Source organism: Ciona robusta, chromosome 7 (genome assembly GCF_009617815.1).
Source record: "Ciona robusta chromosome 7, ASM961781v2".
In the NCBI taxonomy this organism is placed as follows: domain Eukaryota; kingdom Metazoa; phylum Chordata; class Ascidiacea; order Phlebobranchia; family Cionidae; genus Ciona; species Ciona robusta.
Genome location: NC_143241.1, coordinates 1,063,787 through 1,077,899, shown reverse-complemented (window position 1 = coordinate 1,077,899; position 14,113 = coordinate 1,063,787). Strand labels below are relative to the sequence as shown.

General features: G+C 34.6%; 3 protein-coding genes across 3 annotated transcripts; all 3 read right to left on the bottom strand.

Annotated features, from left to right (window-relative positions):
- Positions 1-1,673: 1,673 nt before the first annotated feature.
- LOC149733308 (alkylglycerol monooxygenase-like) lies at positions 1,674-7,448 on the bottom strand. The gene is made up of 10 exons (XM_089880479.1): positions 7,236-7,448; positions 6,529-6,656; positions 5,982-6,136; positions 5,619-5,722; positions 5,115-5,226; positions 4,744-4,860; positions 4,397-4,482; positions 3,733-3,867; positions 3,017-3,216; positions 1,674-2,261 (listed from the first exon to the last, which is right to left on the bottom strand). Exons 1-10 carry the CDS (start codon positions 7,380-7,382, stop codon positions 2,069-2,071), a joined length of 1,377 nt encoding a protein of 458 aa, XP_089736605.1. The 5' UTR covers positions 7,383-7,448; the 3' UTR covers positions 1,674-2,068.
- Positions 7,449-8,009: 561 nt separating this feature from the next.
- LOC149733307 (target of rapamycin complex 2 subunit MAPKAP1-like) lies at positions 8,010-9,992 on the bottom strand. The gene has a single exon (XM_089880477.1). It carries the CDS (start codon positions 9,985-9,987, stop codon positions 8,467-8,469), a length of 1,521 nt encoding a protein of 506 aa, XP_089736603.1. The 5' UTR covers positions 9,988-9,992; the 3' UTR covers positions 8,010-8,466.
- Positions 9,993-10,006: 14 nt separating this feature from the next.
- LOC149733306 (28 kDa heat- and acid-stable phosphoprotein-like) lies at positions 10,007-11,051 on the bottom strand. The gene has a single exon (XM_089880502.1). The coding sequence runs from the start codon at positions 10,958-10,960 to the stop codon at positions 10,478-10,480; it is 483 nt and encodes a 160-aa protein (XP_089736628.1). The 5' UTR covers positions 10,961-11,051; the 3' UTR covers positions 10,007-10,477.
- Between the last annotated feature and the right edge of the window lie 3,062 nt (positions 11,052-14,113).

Genomic DNA, 14,113 nt, shown 5'->3' with positions numbered 1-14,113 from the left:
ATACAATATATATACCGTTATTAAAACCGTGCACATTAATGATGTGGGGAAAACGGGATACTATAACACCTAAAACCCATCTTCTGATCGTGTTTTTAAAAATTAACAACTTTTTTCGTGGGTTACGGTTAATCATATAAATATTCCTAAATATTCCTAAAGAGGACGAGAAAAAGTCATTGAAAACATGGCCTAATTTCCCTACCCATTATATATGCTGTGGTGAAGCAATAAAAATAGTGGTAATGTTCAAGCAATATACAGATTGCAAAAGCGAATACCGAATAATCACTTGTGAGTATATACCGGTACACTATGACGTTATTCTTTCAGTAGTTACGCCTTATAAATAATCTCGGCTGACAAGATTAATAATTAATTCAAACTAAACGCGCACGCAATAAAGTTCAGAATCGGAAAATTGGTTTAAAATAAACCTTGTTTTTGTTTTGAAATGAAATGTACGTGAATTACAGCAGCAGAATTACCAGCAAACATAATTATTCCTTTAATTAAATTATGCATGAACGAACGCCCCAACGAGCGAATTTACTAAAAATTCGGCACTCAAAACATCTTTTTGCATCAATTTTTAATCGAGTAATGAAACGCGTTACTTTATTTTCTATAACAGAAGATCGAGGTAATCCATTAACACGTTGTCGATATCAAAACATCCGCGAAGATGGAGCGAAATAATTTCAATAAAACATTTGTGATTAAGAAACGACGGACTTTATTTTGTCTCTCCGGCCAGGAAGGTCACGCAGTATTTAACATCGCAAAAATACGGGGAGTAACAGTCAAAGATTTCAAATTACAGCGTTTAGAGATTTTTATGCGCGATATCCGTTCTAGCTTGCTGCTTAAATCAATATTGAGCAGTTAAAAGTCAACCACAAAAACCAGACAACCCTTTCTGTATAAAATAAAAGCAACAACTTAATTAGATCTTCGTTCGCACGCACTGCGGTTTTTGATTGACGTGTCGTGGTAACAAGAAATCCAGGCCTTTCTCTTTAAATTTACGTAAATTCAAATAACGTCAATAAAATTTCCGTTGTTTTTAAAAGTTTTTTTTCAGAATAAACCACTAACGTCTGTACAACTTAAATTTGACACAGATTAATGTGGAGTAATATACTGTAAGACTCTTTGTTTACTAACGAGAAAAATAGAATAAAAATGTGTCCCACTTTCCCCTGCCGTGTTTTGACCACTGTCGTTTCGTTTGTATTATTTTCTAACCTGTTATCGAAATCGAGCAGCCAAATATAAGTGAATGTTATACAACACACTTGAATAGTTGGTAGATTTGAACATATTGTTTTTTTTTGTCTAGTAAACAAAAAAAATTAAAGAAATATAAAACCGCTAACTCATCAATTGTATTACAAACAAGAAGTATACTACGACGCCGTAGCATAGTTGGTTAGCGATCCTGTGTCTTACTCAGGTGTAATATATTTCCATCGTTGCTACCATTGTGGGCGTATGCGTCCTTGGGCAAGACACTTAACGGCAATAGGTGGCCACCAATGAGTTGTACAAATTGTCAGCCATACAGAAAAGGCATCAAAATACAAAATTATATTTATGGTAACTTGTAAACCGAGGTGTATGAAACGGAAAACACGTTATAATGACTGTCGTTGTCTCCATGCGAGGGTAAGCAAGGTAATTTCATTCATTTAATCAAAGAAATTTATTTAACATGATAATATAATAATTGCCACAATTGCATATACACTAAATAACCAGCATTCTGAAAATTAAAAACCTTCAAATATATCATGCATATTAATATACAGAAAACTGATTAGTAAAATATATAGAATTAATAACAAAACATAACACTGTATTGATTAAATTACTCGCACAAAAATCACAACTATGACAACTTATTAATACAGCAGTATATAGTAAGGCGGGGTAAGATGGTACACGTTTTCATTCTTCCTTTCTTGTGCCATTTGGTGGTAAACAATTAATATTAAAGAATTATAAAACCTTAATTGTTAAACAGAATCCCATCTTACCCCGCACAACTATGAGGTAAAATCTTGGTTCAATTCAATTTTTTCTTTGACCCATACATCAACACAACAACCCATATAACAACTGAAGCAACATATATAGTGATTAATGCTGTGAATAACGTTGAAGGTAGGTGGTGCGATGGCTGTAAATTATCACGAAACATATGAAGTAACAAAGCACACCCGATGCAACGAAGGAATTCAACATGACGTGCATATGCTCTATTTAATGGAAAATAAATAAATATAAAATTTTATTTAGAAAACCTTAAGCTAAAATATAAGTGCGGAAAACCAGGCGATACAGTGGCAGTGGTTGGTGTGCCTGCATATTTAACACAAAGGTAATGGGTTCAAGGCTCGCCCTGGCTACCATTGTGGGCGTATGTGTCCTTGGGCAAGACACTTAACAACAGTTGCTCCAAACCAGTGGTTAATTATGGGTTGACTGAATTGTCAATGATAGATTGAAAAACAAATAATAAAAAATTTGCAAAGGAAGAGCCAACTATAAAGTTAAATATGTAGTAACTTGAACACCAGGTTTATGGAACAAAACACTTGTGACTGTCGTGCCCGGCCATGCGAGGATAAATAAGTTATATTGATCTAAACTGAAGTAGTTTAATACTGTAGATTATAATGTTATGATAACATGGAAGTTTAATCCAGGACACAACCACACTGATCACATAAACATCCTGGGTGTTGGGGGTAATGGGCCAACTCTTGTCGATATTCTAATTCTTGGTAAAACATACAGTAGGATGGGGGAAGATGGGACACTTTTTAACTTCATTTTCTCGTTCCATTTAGTAGTAAAAAAGAACATTCAAACATTTATAAAACTATGTCCTCATGACTCTCATAGACCGTTGTTAATTGTGGAAAACACGATCAGGATATCTGGATATTATGTGCTAAAGGTGTCCCATCTTCCCCACCCTACTATATTACTTATACATAATTTAACTTACTTTTTGTCAAACAGAAATCCGAGACACGATAAAGAAAAAAGGAAATATGCGACATCCATGATGATGATGTATCCCGGCAACATTAACCTTGCTTTCATCATGCTTTCATACATTGGTACCAAGGTTAGGTAATGAACAACCGCATATGTGGACAGCCAGTATGGAAGATCATGGTTGTATCTTTTAATCGGCTTTTCAATCTAAGAAAAAATAATAGATTTAAATTAGGTTTCTGTTGGTTGTATGATGTCGTGCCACAGTAGTTAGCACCTTTGTCTCTGATCATGAATTAGCTGATTCAAGGCTTGATGCTGCTACCATTGTTGGCGTGTCTCTGGCAAGACAATTACCCACAATCGCTTCACCCCAAAGCTAATTGTCAGGCAAACATTACAAAATATCAAAAAAACAATTATCCAAAAACATAGTTTTGGATCAGTGTATAAAAGAGGGCCACAGTCTTTTTACAGAAACATTGTTTTACATTTAACAAAGTGGTTTTGGCTCTAAAGATTCAGGGTGTGGGGTATGATAATATTTGGGCCTGTATGTGTCCTTGGGCACTTAACAAAATCTGGCGTATGAAACAGAACACACATGTTATGACGACTGTCGTTGCCCCGTCACACGAAGAAACAACAAATTACATACATTCATTATAAAATGTATATTGTGTTAGTAAGTATGGGAATGTTAGTAGTGGCAGCAATACACACAGGTGGTATATCATGAGGGTTTCCACACCATGGCTTCCCTACGTCCCACCCCGGTCCCTTGATAACAACACACAACTTATTCCATAAGCCTTCAGTTTGCCAACATCGAGTTACAAGGTGTCGTAAATTTCCAGTCTGTAAACAATACAACATAAGTTAGCTGAACTTTATGAACACTCACAATACAAACATAACATGTCCACATATTATGGCTTCCTTTTGTCTTTTATATTTTCTTTTAAGCATTTCATTTAAAAACTAAAACCATGTTTAGAAGTTAAAATAAACGCTTGGATTAAAATTCAAAAGAAAAATGGCAATCACAAAACAATACAGGAAAATCCGGCATGGGTATGATTCATCACAACATCAACTTTTATTTTTTTTTTAAATACAGTAACGAAGATCAGATTATTTAAAACAACAAAAATGGAAAGTTAACAGCAAAACGGAGGTTGGTAAAAACAACGACCATGTTTTAACACACACACTGTTTTCAAACGGATAAAATACACTTTTAAGAGTTTGCAGAAATGCAGAATAAAACTCTATAAAAATGTTAAAAAATAGAAAGTAAAATTTTAAGTTGGTCATGTAATGTTTATCATTTTAGGGAAAGCTGTGAAAAAATAGATGTTGGATAATGTAATGCATGGAAACTCACTTGTACAAAGATAGGATCAAATGTATTGATGGGATGAACATGGCCGTATGCGATCTCTTCATTCGATTTCTCTTTCACAAATGTTCCTGTCAATAAACTAATTTATTTTAACAGTTTAATAAATGAACTTAAAAAAGTTATTTAAAAAGTGAATGATATCAAACTTAATACTTTTTCAGACAATCTGATTTAGCCCTTGAGTTGTGTGGACAGACATTCACTAAAAAAATAAAATCAATTCGGCACAAACATACAAGGTAACTCATAAGTAGGAACAAGGATAAACATGTTAAATTTGTTCAAGTAAGATAATAAAGTTGGTGTGAAATAGAAATAATTGAACTTACCAAACATTCTGTCCCATATAATGAGTGTCCCCGCATAGTTCTTATCAATGCAATAAGCGTTCCTACCATGGTGAACCCTGTGGTGGCTCGGCGTGTTCAAGATGTATTCAAGCGGGCCTGCCATAGATATCATATAATATATATATACTAACGATGTTAAAAGTTAAAAAGGCATACCCACGAAAAATTAGAATTTGTATATGAATAGAAATGCTCTAATGTGATTTAATGATACCATCAAAGTTTTAAGAAAATAAAATAGCTTTTAAAAGTCTGAATAAACGTTTGCAAATAAGACAGAAGATAATCCAAGCGTAACTGAAACTTCTCAACTGTTACAAATTAATCGTTGATAAGTATATTATGTTTACCTAGATTGTCAATTATTTCAGTGTGAATCCAGAATTGAAACAGCAAGTTAAACTGTTTGTGGACAAGATAGACCGGTGGTGGAACAAACAGAGCCAGAGGAAGATAAAACAACTGAAAAGAAATAACAATTAATGACCAATGATAAAATAAATTGTTTGTAAATAAAACTTTATTTCCAAACACTAATTATATATATATATATATAGTTTAATAAAAAACTATAATTTGAAAATTCAAAATTAATAATGGGTTTTAGTTTTAAATTGGTGTTGACCTGAAGGAGCTAAGGGTAATAACAATAAGTTTCATGTTTGCCGTTCGGTGCTTATGTTTTCTAATTTAGACCAATAATGAAGTACCAGGTAGCAATCACTGTTCCCAAGGACACATACAACCACAATGGCAGCAGCATCGAGCCTTGAACCCAGAACCTTTAGGCTCTGGGTTAGAGGCAGGCACGATAATTAAGTTTAGACATATCTATGTTAAGGTACATTGCTTACCATAACGATAGGACCAGCTATTGCAGATTGTCGCAAAGCTGTTGTCAAATTATAATCTTCAGAACTATGATGTGTTTGGTGAGATGACCAGAATATATTGATTTCTAATAAAATATAAAACTTTGTTTACTTTTTTATCATGAATTTGCTTTCACATAAGCTGTTGAACAAACAAATGATTTTAAGTCGTAATAAATTATGTTTTGTTATAACATGGTTTGCTTTCTTTCTATGCACATTATCAAGTATAATAATAATGTTTAATTAGAACTTTGCATGATGACATCTAAGTTGATAAAATTGTCCTAACATACCAATTACGATAAAACAACTATAAAACATTACAAGGTTTGAAACCCACACCATGTGATCCACGATGAAACCAGTAGTAACAAAAGTCAACTCCGAGGAAAGTAACGATCCAGAGCCATGCACTATCCCATGGTAAGTTAGTAATGGAGTATTTATCATACACATACACGTACATTGAAACCTCTATAGACTTTGCACTGACAAGTCTGTGGTAGAAAAAATACTTACTATTTAGTATTTACTTATTTAGTAGTAGTATTATTATACTAATAAAACAACAACCATCTCAATTTTATCATTTTCTGTGGCAAATTAGTTGCACGCTTGCCTCTAGATTAGGGTTATGGGTTCAAGGCTCGATGCGGCTATCATTGTAAGTTTGTGTTCTTCGAAAAGACACTTAACTGCAATTGCTCCAACCAAAGGTCACTAATGAGTTGTCCAAATTGTAAGCCATGCATTAAAATAATTACCCACAAAGGGTGGTAAAACTGGAAAGACACAATTTATATGAAACAGAGTACCGTGTTATAACAACTGTGGTTGAGGATAAATAAGTTAGGTTCATTTATTTTTACACAACAAAAAACGAATTTACTTAATAAGCTGTGACAGAGTTCCTGCACTTAAGCTTGAAATCCCATCATTAATTCGCATTACACGTTTTCCTTTCCATAATCCAACAACGATTTCAAGCAGAATAAGCGCAATGAATGGATGTAACGCCTATAAACAAATTAACATTTAAACAATCCAGTAGTATTTTAAAAATTCTTTAAACCAGGAATGAATGATTTCTATTTGGTGTCAATCATCGGAAAACTTTACAAAAGTGAAAAGAAGGCAACGATAAAGCGTTCTTGGAATAAAACAAAAGAACACAACTTATTTTACAAAAGGCATAACCATACCAACAGTCAGGTTGAATAAAGTGAAGAGAATTAGCGATAAAGTTATACACACGCGTTGTAGGTAAAAACTACTTGCGTCGAATGAAAGTGTGGCCACTAAACCCACAATACAATATAAATTACCTTATATTAAGTTGTACTTATATTAGGGTGGGGGAAGATGAGACACCTTTTCATTCGATTTTTCTTCCAACTTGGTAGTAAACAAAGAACATTCAAAGAATTACAAAGTCATATCTTCACAACTTCTATAGACCGTTGTTATTTGTTTAAAACACAATCGGGGCATTTGGATATTATGTGCTAAAGGTGTCCCGTCCTCCCCGACCCTACTATAATTAAAACAAAGATATATTTAGAAGAAACAAAAATGAAAATTCGACCAAGTACTTACTGCATCAATGTAGTTGGGAACTTTACTGACATCACTAAAAGAGGACTCACTTGGCAGCAAAACATAAAACAGACTCCGAAAACTCTCTCCAAACCCTGGTCGGTATGTATTCGAATGTGGGTCCAACAAAGTATGATTTACATTCATATTTTACAGAACTTGTTTTTAGAAAAACCTGTGTATGTATTTATCAACAAGAAAATATAATATTTTTATATTGAACAGTTGTTGAGTGTCATTTACTCTAATGTAAACAACCTGTATAGGACGCAGGTTCAAATGAAAATAAGAAAAAAACTGTTTGCAAAACGAGTAAAATATGCCTGCCACTCTGCCAGCATCAGTCTATACATAAAAAATATTTATAGAACATTTTATATGTATATATAGTTTAACTTTGAACATTTTTTAAAAAAAAACTGACAACTTAGCACTGAACTTTAATTTTGAGCTTTAAAATTAATTACTTCGTTCTTAACAAAGTCATTCATTCATTCAAAGTCAATCAAAAAAAGACGTAAATATTGAAATAGATTGGTCAACCTTGGAATTAACTACAGTTAATTAGAATCATCTTTGTTTAATAACATAATTAATTAATTATGGTTGAATATTTACAAACGGTGGCGCAAAGGAGTGGTTCTGGGTGTTGGTGGTGAAATTAATCTAATATAAAACACAGTTGCGATGACCTGTTCTTGTTTTGGGAGGTTTTTATTTCTTAATTTATTTCAAAATCTTTAGAAGGAATTTTGGCAAAGTAAGCAATGGTCCTTCCAACTGAGCCACTGTTAACTAGGATATTGCACAGAACAAGACATAACATTGCACAAGATATAATGCAGTACATAATGTTTACAAATGAAACTTTCAAACAAATATTTGTTTCACGTCTGCTGTATATTTATGATGCTAACATTCACATAACATAATGAACTAAATATATATTATATATACATACAGTTCTTAGGCAATCATAGAATCTATTAAAATTGGGTTTAATTATAACTTCGGTTCTAAGAATACAAGCAAGTTTATAAAGGGGCTCCTTTAGTGAAGTAAATTCTACAGACATTGACATATTTGCAAAACATTTTAAAACACAGGGAAGGCAGGGAGACACACAATCCTATGAAACAAATCAACATCGTTTGTTGTAATCAGTGATAAATGCTGTGTAGAAATTTCGAACTTTAGCCTGCCTACCCTGCCACCCCAGGTTTGGTGCCTACTAACTGCTTGACATTATAGTTTGTAATTGTATTCCAGTAAGCCCTTTATTAGATGAAACTTTCTTCTCTTTGGATCTTGTAACTTTTTCTTGAGGAATATTGTTAGCACTACGTGAACTATGTTCTCGTACCATGCAGAACTCCATGGCACCGGTGCTATCAAGTGTCTGATCTTTATCCACACAAACCCCCAGTCTATCCTGATATTCAAGGTTGTATTTGCCAACAAAATTGTTTCCTTTTCTTCGTTTTAATGCTTTCTTTAGAATTTCTCCCATAGTAACATTCAGATCATCAACCTGAATAAGCGAGAAGCCAGCATAATCGTTCACTTTAACGAACACGCTTTCGCAATACTTTCCATCAACACCTCCAGCGTTACTTATCACATGCTTTTCCATCAATGCAAGAGTTGGAAAACTAAACTTTGCGACTGGTTCGTTGTTTTCTAAGGCAGGGAATCCGTAATCTACCTCACCATCGTCTTCGGCGATGTTTAACGTGAAACCTTGAACATCGGTACGCTTGATTGGCGGCGAATATTTCTCAGTAACATACTGCCAACATGATAGTCCAATTAAGTCAATAATTTTTGCGCCGGACACGAGCATTACTACTTTCATTGGTTCTGTTGGAGGTGGTTCGCCGTATACAAATACAAACATATTAATACGCTGGGTGGAGGTTGCACCTTCATGCCCTCTGCCGTCAAACTTATAATATTCCTTGAATGGATTATCTGCTACTTTGACCTTCTGCATGAGCATCTGTGAAAGTGCTGAAACAGAGCGTTTGTGACTTTTTTTTTCGTGGTTATAATCATCGCTTTCATTCAAGTCACTATGGGCTTCAGTCTCAGCCACATTAAACCCAACATGCGTAGAAGTAAGCTCAGTATCAACTGTTACATTGTTAGATTCAACCCTAGAGAACTGCATGTCCAAACCATTGTTTATATGAACTTTTTTCACATCTGTTCTATTTTCCACAATGTTTGATCCTCTTATATCATTATCAGGCACCAAAGATGTAGTTACTTTCTTTGAAAACATTGAATCTTTACTTTCGTTAATTAAATGTGCAGGGAGTTGATTCCAATGGACAGTTTTTATTTGCACGCGACTCTGACGTTCCTTGCGAATCATCTCCAGTTTCTGTGCTGTGTTTGATCTTCTTCTGACGCCAAAGTCCCACCCAGATTGAATATCGGGCGATGGTGCAAGTGGAGCAACAGGAATATCCTCTTCACTTGATTTGTAAAACAAACCATCATTACACGAAACGGCTCCGGGCGATTTTTCCAAGGACCCTCTAACCCCGCACGAGGTATTATTCAAACACTTCGAATGATTACCTTTTATATTTTTTAAAGCTTTTTCCTTCAATTTCTTTCTGTGTTCTGCTAATGTGAGCAAATCATTCTCCTGTATCACCATTTCACACATACCGGTGTCATCACTTGTGATGAAAGAATGCCGAATGTGGTTCAATAACCAATCGGGATCATCCACTATTGCCATTTTCAGCAACTACAAATAATCTGGAATCGATTTAATATTAAATTGTAATTTACTGTAACAGTTTCAACATTATTAAAGAATTAAAACTCCCAACTAAAAAATTGAAAATGTTGTGTTTCTCTTTTCCATCACCAAACACGCTACAAAAGTACAACATATCGAAATGTCCCAACGGAAATATATCTTTTCCAAACCCAATAAAACAACTGTGAACACACACGAACCAAAAAAAAAATTAAACAAGACCTAATCACCAAAAAACATAGGTTTCGTTTTAAATTTAAATCTTCTGCAGTTTAAGATATCCCCATTATACAACTAAACCATTAAAAGCAGCATAATATCTTGTGCATTGCGAATTGACTTGATTCCTTAACCAACCCTGCAGCAACTTAACTGAGCAGTTCAAGTTCGTATCAACACGACATATAAATTAGCATAGTGAAACACAAACGTAGTGATAAAAATCGAAACCAGGTTAAAACAATGATTATTTTCTTTTCCCAGTTTTTCCTTTTATTGCATTTAAACTTGCTTCCTTTGATGCATGAAGTCTCTCTTCTTTTGCCTTTTTCTCAGCCTCTCTTTTTTGAGCTGCTTCCTCTCTTTGTTTACGAATAATGGCAAGCCGAGCAAGATCTGCTCTTGCTTCATCTGTTTTACCTTGCGCATGTAGTTGTTGGTATCTTCTTTGCGCCTCCTGTTTTGCAATTTGTTCTTTTTCTCTTCGTGATAAATCAGTGGTAGGCGTGGTAACAATTTCATCTAACTGTGATGCTTTTTTCGTTTTATTTATAACTCGGTTTGGGTTGTTTATGTCAGATTTTTCTTCTTCTTCGGAAGTATCTTCATCAGACGAGGAATCTTGTTTCTTCCTCCAGTTTTGCTCCTGTTTTCGCTGTGATTCTAGTTCATCCACACTTGTAAATTGACGGGCTCTGCCCTTTTGACTGCGTTTTCCTCCACGAGGCATGGCTTAGCAAATTTTGAAATTTAATCAACACACACAAATCTATTCAAACAAACTTAAAAAAGTTAATATTAAATCAACGAATTTGTAATGAACTGTTTGCAAATAAATATTTTCAAATTATCTAGCTGTTAATAAAGTATAAATATTTAGTGGCTGTCCATACCGTTTACCAATGCCATAGTTAACTACACTAGAGTACACACAGCTATTCTTAGCGAGCATTTGATTGACAGCCGCACAGCCGGGAACGTATTTCATAGAGCGTTTTCGACACAAAATACTTAACTAAATTTAATCAGAGTCGTATAAACACCGAGTAGTCCAACTGCCGTCTATGTGTGTCCAAAATAGAGCAAAAGTGGTGACTTTGACAAAGGGTTTAAACGAACTTGTTAAGTTTTGTTTGTGTTTTCCTATTGTGGGAAGGTGTAAAACAGCTTCTATTTACCTTACCAAACATTTTTTAGAAAAAATGTATAAATTTAGCCGCATTAAATGACTAAAATGTCGCAAATCAACCGCTTCTAATTTTAATTTTTGACTTTTTTTGACACAGAAAACAAATAACACATGTTTTTTACATTTTTCAACCTTTAAATTTGTTTTTAGGCCCAAGTTTTTCTGTAATTTACCGAAAAACATACATTTTCCCTATACCTACTGTGTTATTTTGGACCCAAATTGCCGTTCAATTTGTGTTTTACGTAACAATGGGTTGGACTACTCGGTATTTCTATGGCTCTGAATTTAATGACAAATGTTCACTTGATAAAAAGTACACAAAATAAAAAAAAATAATAAAAAAATATTTTGTAACAATTTTATATCATTTATAGGCAAAAAATAAATACTTTTAGCACTCGGGAATATGATATTTCTATGGCTCCGTATAAAACCAACCCAAGAGAGAAAAGCTCTAGTTACTGGGCACCAGAGTCTGCTGGGCACGTCGTTATGATTTTAAATTATTGAAATATCTTGTTTATACCACAGCCATAGAAAGGCTAGAACAACTCATTAGAACGTAAATGGTAAAGGTGACTGTACACAAAATGCGTATTGCGTTAACGTGCGTAAATCGCATCCGAAAACGGACCGACACCGAACCATCCGTTAAAGGGCGTTGCACATAGAATCCGTCATCGCACGATTTTACGCTTGGTTGCGCATGTAAACAAATGGCCGAAGACTGCTACCAAAGAGATCCTAAAATACAGATATTATAGCGGCCATTTTCGATACTTTGTACTGGTGCCACCCACAGAAATAAAAAAGAGTAGAACGCGCAACTGCCCAAAACCGTGATATATTTGTTTTTCTATTCACGTGATGGCCAACTCCGTCCCCATTTGAATGAATGAATGAATGTAACTTACTTTATCCTCGCGTGGCCAGAAAACGACAGTCTTTATCACACGGGTTTAACACCTCGTGCCAGCTTACGAGTTACCATGTATGCTACTTTGTGAGTGATTATTTTTTTGGGATTTTTCATTTTTTTTAAAGTATGGCTGATAATTTGGACAACCCATTAGTGACCACTGGGTTGGAGCAATTGCCGTTAAGTGTCTTGCTCAAGAACACATACGCCCACAATGCACAGACGAGTCTTGAACCCATTACCTAATGGTTACAGGCAGGCGCGCTAAACACTACGCCACGGCGCCGGATTTCGCTTGGTCTCCATTGTAAAAGATAGGCGCACGGTGGCTTTATTTCAAAAACTACACCAACCATTCAAGTTTATTAGGCCAGTTTAGTTATTTGGTAGGTTAACGCTTACAGTTTAGTGCTTGTTTAGAAAATTTAATTTTTTAATAAATTTAATTAAAAACATTCACACAAACGGTTTGTTAGAACTATATAAATATGTTTGGAAATAGTTATTTTTTTCTATAAATACAAATTAAGTCAAAAAAACGACGAAAAACTACATAAAATGCCCTGGCTTCCATTGACTACAATAGTAAACGGGAACGACCGCGAAAGAGAGAGAGTGTATCATGCTCTCTCCTTTACCGACATTGGAGATGCGCGTTCTATTCTTTTTTTATTTCTGTGGTGCCACCAAACTAAAATTTGGACACTGTGCTCACTAGACCCCAGCGGTACCGATTCTAAAATAAAAATTAAAAAAAATTATTAATTACATATGAATATTAGCCATAAAAAAATCCTAAACAGTTCGTTAATGACCTTTCCAGTTTGTTTAAACAATCCTCCAACTACAAGAAATGTTTTGACACAAGCAAAATCGCATGCGTACGTGCCTAAATATCCAACATGTTGCATCGCGTCGGATGGCCTGTGTTAACGGACGTTTCGCAAGTTTCGGACGTTACACATTCTGTGTAAAGACGCCATCGGAAGGCGTCGGACCGATTTTTTACGCGCGTATACGCATACGGACGAAAACGGATCCTGTGAACAGCCACCTTAAGAGTTACCACGTATACAACTATGTGGGTCCTATTTTATAAATATATTATGCAGTTTGAAAATACTATATTAAATGCGGTAATGTTTTTCTCCATGTTTTCTTCGCGTGCAATACCAAGCAATATAGCCATTAATTTCAAATTTTTTATACCAGTGCTCTTACATCTTTTTTGGGTTGGTGAACCCCTAAAGTTGTCGCGACGAACTTATGCAGCCCTGATTGCTTTAACGTAAAAATAATGACGTTTCTCGATTCCCAGTTATGCAAATATAGAATTCATTCAAAAAATGTAGGAAAGTGGCTAGGTTTGAAAAATGTTCAAAACTGAATATTATTGCTGAAAATTGTTGAAGTTTGTGATGCACCCTTGTATACCTTTTTGTACTGGTGCACCCCTGGCATATTTTTGTGCACCCTAGGGTGCATCGTGCACACCGGTTGAAGAGCGCTGTTCTATACAATAACATACTGTAAGTATCAAGTTACAAACTATATCTCTAGAGCAAAACAAAAAATATTTAAACTTGATTTGTACAATATTATTGTACAAAACATTATTTCATGTTATTTACATATATTTTCAACAATAAATACATTTATTAATTAAAATAAACATGAATTTTTCACTATTCCTTCTTACCCTGTTTGTTTTCGAATTGCTAAAATTACACCTTGGTTGCAAATCGCTAAATAACTTCCGGTGAGTTTTAATA

Coding starts and splice junctions, on each gene's coding strand:
- LOC149733308 (XM_089880479.1), bottom strand. CDS start 7,382: ATGAATGTAAATCATACTTTGTTGGACCCACATTCGAATACATACCGA. Junction 5,723..5,981: donor GTTTCATCGTGGATCACATG/GTGTGGGTTTCA, acceptor ATATTTTATTAG/AAATCAATATATTCTGGTCA. Junction 4,483..4,743: donor TATATGGGACAGAATGTTTG/GTAAGTTCAATT, acceptor GTTTATTGACAG/GAACATTTGTGAAAGAGAAA.
- LOC149733307 (XM_089880477.1), bottom strand. CDS start 9,987: ATGGCAATAGTGGATGATCCCGATTGGTTATTGAACCACATTCGGCAT.
- LOC149733306 (XM_089880502.1), bottom strand. CDS start 10,960: ATGCCTCGTGGAGGAAAACGCAGTCAAAAGGGCAGAGCCCGTCAATTT.